The sequence below is a fragment of the Eucalyptus grandis genome, chromosome 2 (genome assembly GCF_016545825.1).
Source record: "Eucalyptus grandis isolate ANBG69807.140 chromosome 2, ASM1654582v1, whole genome shotgun sequence".
Taxonomy (NCBI): domain Eukaryota; kingdom Viridiplantae; phylum Streptophyta; class Magnoliopsida; order Myrtales; family Myrtaceae; genus Eucalyptus; species Eucalyptus grandis.
This window is the reverse complement of record NC_052613.1, coordinates 50,701,147-50,704,891: the sequence shown is the minus strand read 5'-3', so window position 1 is coordinate 50,704,891 and position 3,745 is coordinate 50,701,147. Positions and strand designations below refer to the sequence as shown.

General features: G+C 45.0%; 1 protein-coding gene across 1 annotated transcript; it reads left to right on the top strand.

The window, feature by feature from the left end:
• The first annotated feature begins 1,530 nt into the window (after nt 1–1,530).
• Nucleotides 1,531–3,745, top strand: LOC104433623 (60S ribosomal protein L34). The gene is made up of 4 exons (XM_010046431.3): nt 1,531–1,742; nt 1,850–1,929; nt 3,195–3,304; nt 3,401–3,745. The coding sequence occupies exons 1-4, from the start codon at nt 1,664–1,666 to the stop codon at nt 3,492–3,494; spliced, it is 363 nt and encodes a 120-aa protein (XP_010044733.1). The 5' UTR covers nt 1,531–1,663; the 3' UTR covers nt 3,495–3,745.

Here is a 3,745-nt window from a genome sequence, read left to right as displayed (position 1 = left end):
TTTTCCCCTAAGTTCTAGCTTAAGAGACTCTCGGATATCCTGTTGAACTGTGATTTCGACACAAACACGAGCAAAAGTCAGCATGTCCATTTGCTCGGTTCTCTGATCTACATAGAGCGGCTTTCCAAGAACACTAGCTATCTTACCGATAGAGTGCGCAGACTGAAGGAACAAGGAAGATTCCATGACCTCCCGTACGGCACCGATTGGAGGGACTCCTTGTTTAACTCAATTCCCGGCTCCCATTGCTGCAACATCAACGGAATTCTAGCCACAGTAACAATCCCTCCCTCTAAGATCTTTCTCCTAAATTTAGAATCAGCAATACGCAACAAGAACAGTCCCCTGCCATTGGACATTACCTGCTGCAGCGCAAGCCCCCAAGCTTTCCTAAGCGATTCATCCACAACCTTAAACGGGAGTTTCTTTCCCAAGAAATACCCCACTAGGCAATCGTAGAGTTTAGGGTCAGCAGCATCCAAATCGGCTTCATCCATATGAATGACAGAATCACTGTCAAACTGAACAGGCGTGTAATCAAGGTCATAGCCCCTGGTGACACCGCTAGCTACGGCTGCCCAGGTGCGAGCGGGGAGGTTTCATGGAGACACCTCTAGAGTTATTTCGCTTAGAACGAGACCGACCCCTACCGATTCCTCGGCCGAGCAGGGCCCGACCGCCGGGTGCGAGTCTGCGGCTCACCAAGGAACCGAGGATTTGCGGGTTTGATCATTCCGCGAATTGATATTAGCCGAGGATTAACCGTACTAGGAGGGGAGTGCATTCGCCTACTCAGTCCTTCATCACAAGACCGATCCCTCACGGCCAACGGCTCCATACAGCAGAATCGCAGAACAGAACCGAGAAAACCCTAAACCATCGCTCGGTAGAAATCCCTCGAAGAGAAGACGTACCAGGCTAAGATGCAGGGGTTTGAAGAGCTGGAAAAAGTGCCTCTTGGCGCGGAAGATCGGCCCCAACCAACGGTCAACACTCGCGGGGCTAGCAAAGAACAGGAATCGCGGCTACAAGGTCCGAAGTCGCCCAAAGAGAGAGCCTCGCTTCACGGTTCCAAACTACGAGAACTAGTATACTAATTTATTCGATCACAAAAAATCTCAAATTAATACTATTATGTGTCATTTAACTTAATAATTTGACAGTAAAATTTAACGAAAATTAATTGAAGGTAAATTTGTCACAAGTATAGTAAATTGGGATAAATTTGTTAAAGGTATATTAGTTTGGGATAAATTTGTAAAAAGTATATCAGTTTGAGGTTTTTGGTGATCAAAAAAATAATTTGGGATAAATTTGTCATGGATGTCAGTTCGAGGTTTTTTAGGGTAGCCGGCCAGGCAGGGTTAAGTCGTAAGTGTGAGATGGCCCGACCGGTACGGGCTGACGAGCAACGATGGTGGGCTTTTGGCTCATACAGAAGTTCATGACATGGGCCCGACCCGTTGATCTCGAGCTCGTTTTTCAGCCGTCGGATCTATTCACGGCAGAACACTCCCTCTCCGTTTCTCTCCAAACCCAAAACCCAAACCCTAGGGTTGCTATCCTCTTCTCTCTCTGCTAAAAGGTGAAAGCCGAGGTCGGTGAACGAGAGGGAAAACCCTAGAGAGAGAAGGCAGAGAGAGAGAGAGAGAAGCGGGGAGAAATGGTGCAGCGTCTCACGTACAGGAAGCGGCACAGCTACGCCACCAAGTCCAACCAGCACAGGGTCGTCAAAACCCCTGGTATTCCTTCCCACGTTCCACTCCATTCCTTCTTCTTCTGGTCTTGCTGCGATTTGATTCGGAGTGTGAGTTTGAGTGTGCGTGGCTTTGTGGTTTTGGTGATGCAGGTGGGAAGCTAGTGTACCAGACCACGAAGAAGAGAGCCAGCGGCCCCAAATGTCCCGTCACCGGCAAGAGGATTCAAGGGGTACCGCTTTCTCTTTTCTTCTTCCACTCTCTTTTCGTGGACTGATTGATTCGGGTTCTGTTGAGATTAGCGGCGAGCTGTGTGATTTTGAGATGTGGCGATTCGTACTTTTTCTATGCGTGTTGCGATCGGGTAATTGGGAACACGTGCAGTCAATGTCGAATCAAGTTCATGCTTTGGCAACTACAGTTGCTGCGCGAGGCTGCTGATTTATATAGCGAATGGGAAAAATTTCCTCTTCGGAGCTGCATTGGATTGCTAATGTGGTTTGATAGTGAGAGGATCGTATGAAGCGGTGATTGTGCACGCTCGTCATCTCTTGCTGTGGCGTATTTCAACTCTTATGTTCCTCTACGAGCCAGTTGGGCAGTGCTATAGCATTTTTCACCCTGATTCCTTGTCGTGTCGCTATTTGAGCATCCTATTCGTGCTGGGTTCTTTGTCCCAGTGGGGGAGGACTAGGGAGTGTCATCTGGTGATTGTTTCCAGATTGATTGCAACTTTCTTGAGTAATTATATGAGTTAAGCTAGAACAATTCGAGAAAGATTTTAGTGCCAATGTGAAAAATGTTTTCTGATCCCCTAGATAAAAATTCTGGTGCAACACAATTTGGTTCCTTTAGGGAAAGTACATTGCTGGAAATAATTTGTAGCCCCAAGTATTTTGTGTTCTTGCAGATTGTAGTATTCATCGGTTTGTTACAGTAGTGTTGCTTTCACTTTCTCACATAAATGGCCAAGTCCAACTTTAATTGAATTGCTGGTTAAGGATGGCTTGTGTGCCTGACCAAACTCTTGCAAGTTGGTAGCAATCTTGTTAGGTGTACCTAAATTTTAATCTCTCTTGTCGGTCCATTGCCAGTTTCCCATGTGGGATAAATAGGGTGGCTCATGGCAAAACAGTAAATAGGTTTCTGAGACAATCCCAGCTGTGATGTATGTTAGTAATGTGGTCTAGATGTCATTTGTTAACTTCCTGACCACTTGGTACTGCTGTCGTTGAGTTGGCCTCATGAAGGCTTCTCTTAAGTTGTCAGAGGATTTTTAGTTTTGTTTTTGCCTTAAGCTGAAGGGGGTGGTAAAAGTTGAGTGAGGGTGAAAGATGATCTAAGATATGCAATTTTCTTCACTGTGCTCACATCCGTCAGTGTCTTAACTTCTTGCTTGCTTCAAAGTCTTTTGTCATAAATAATGTTGATGTTTGTGCAGTAGTCTTCATTTACTTGTGAAGTGCACTAGCATGATACATCCTGATTTATGTGCAGATTCCTCATTTGAGACCTGCTGAATACAAGAGATCAAGATTATCAAGAAACCGCCGTACTGTGAACCGTGCATATGGTGGAGTATTATCTGGAGGAGCTGTCCGTGAGAGGTCTGTATCTTTCACCATGTCTCAGGGTTATTATCTCCTATTTATCTTCCATGCTATACTAAGAGTTGCACATCCTGATTATGATTTGTCATGCAGGATCATTCGCGCCTTTTTGGTGGAAGAGCAAAAGATCGTGAAGAAGGTTTTGAAGATTCAAAAGGCAAAGGAAAAGCTAGCCTCTAAGAACTAAGATTGTTATACCACAGTGCTTTTGGCACTTTGAGAGTAATTTTGGCGTTTGAATTCTTGACAGTAATGAGTTGTTGGATTTGAATTTGCCTTTTCTTGGGCTGGTTGAAACATATATCTAGTGCTCCTTTCATCACTTTTTCAACAAGTCTGACAATTTTGTGTTTCCATCTAAATGGTTGCTGATGGTAGGGACATCATTTCATCATTTGGCATGTAATATCAGATCAACCAGCAACATGTTTGGCTGTT

Bases quoted from the DNA above. Each gene is read 5' to 3' on its own strand.
- LOC104433623 (XM_010046431.3), top strand. From the start codon at position 1,664: ATGGTGCAGCGTCTCACGTACAGGAAGCGGCACAGCTACGCCACCAAG. The intron at 1,743-1,849 runs GTATTCCTTCCC...TTGGTGATGCAG, and splicing joins CAGGGTCGTCAAAACCCCTG to GTGGGAAGCTAGTGTACCAG. The intron at 3,305-3,400 runs GTCTGTATCTTT...TTTGTCATGCAG, and splicing joins GGAGGAGCTGTCCGTGAGAG to GATCATTCGCGCCTTTTTGG.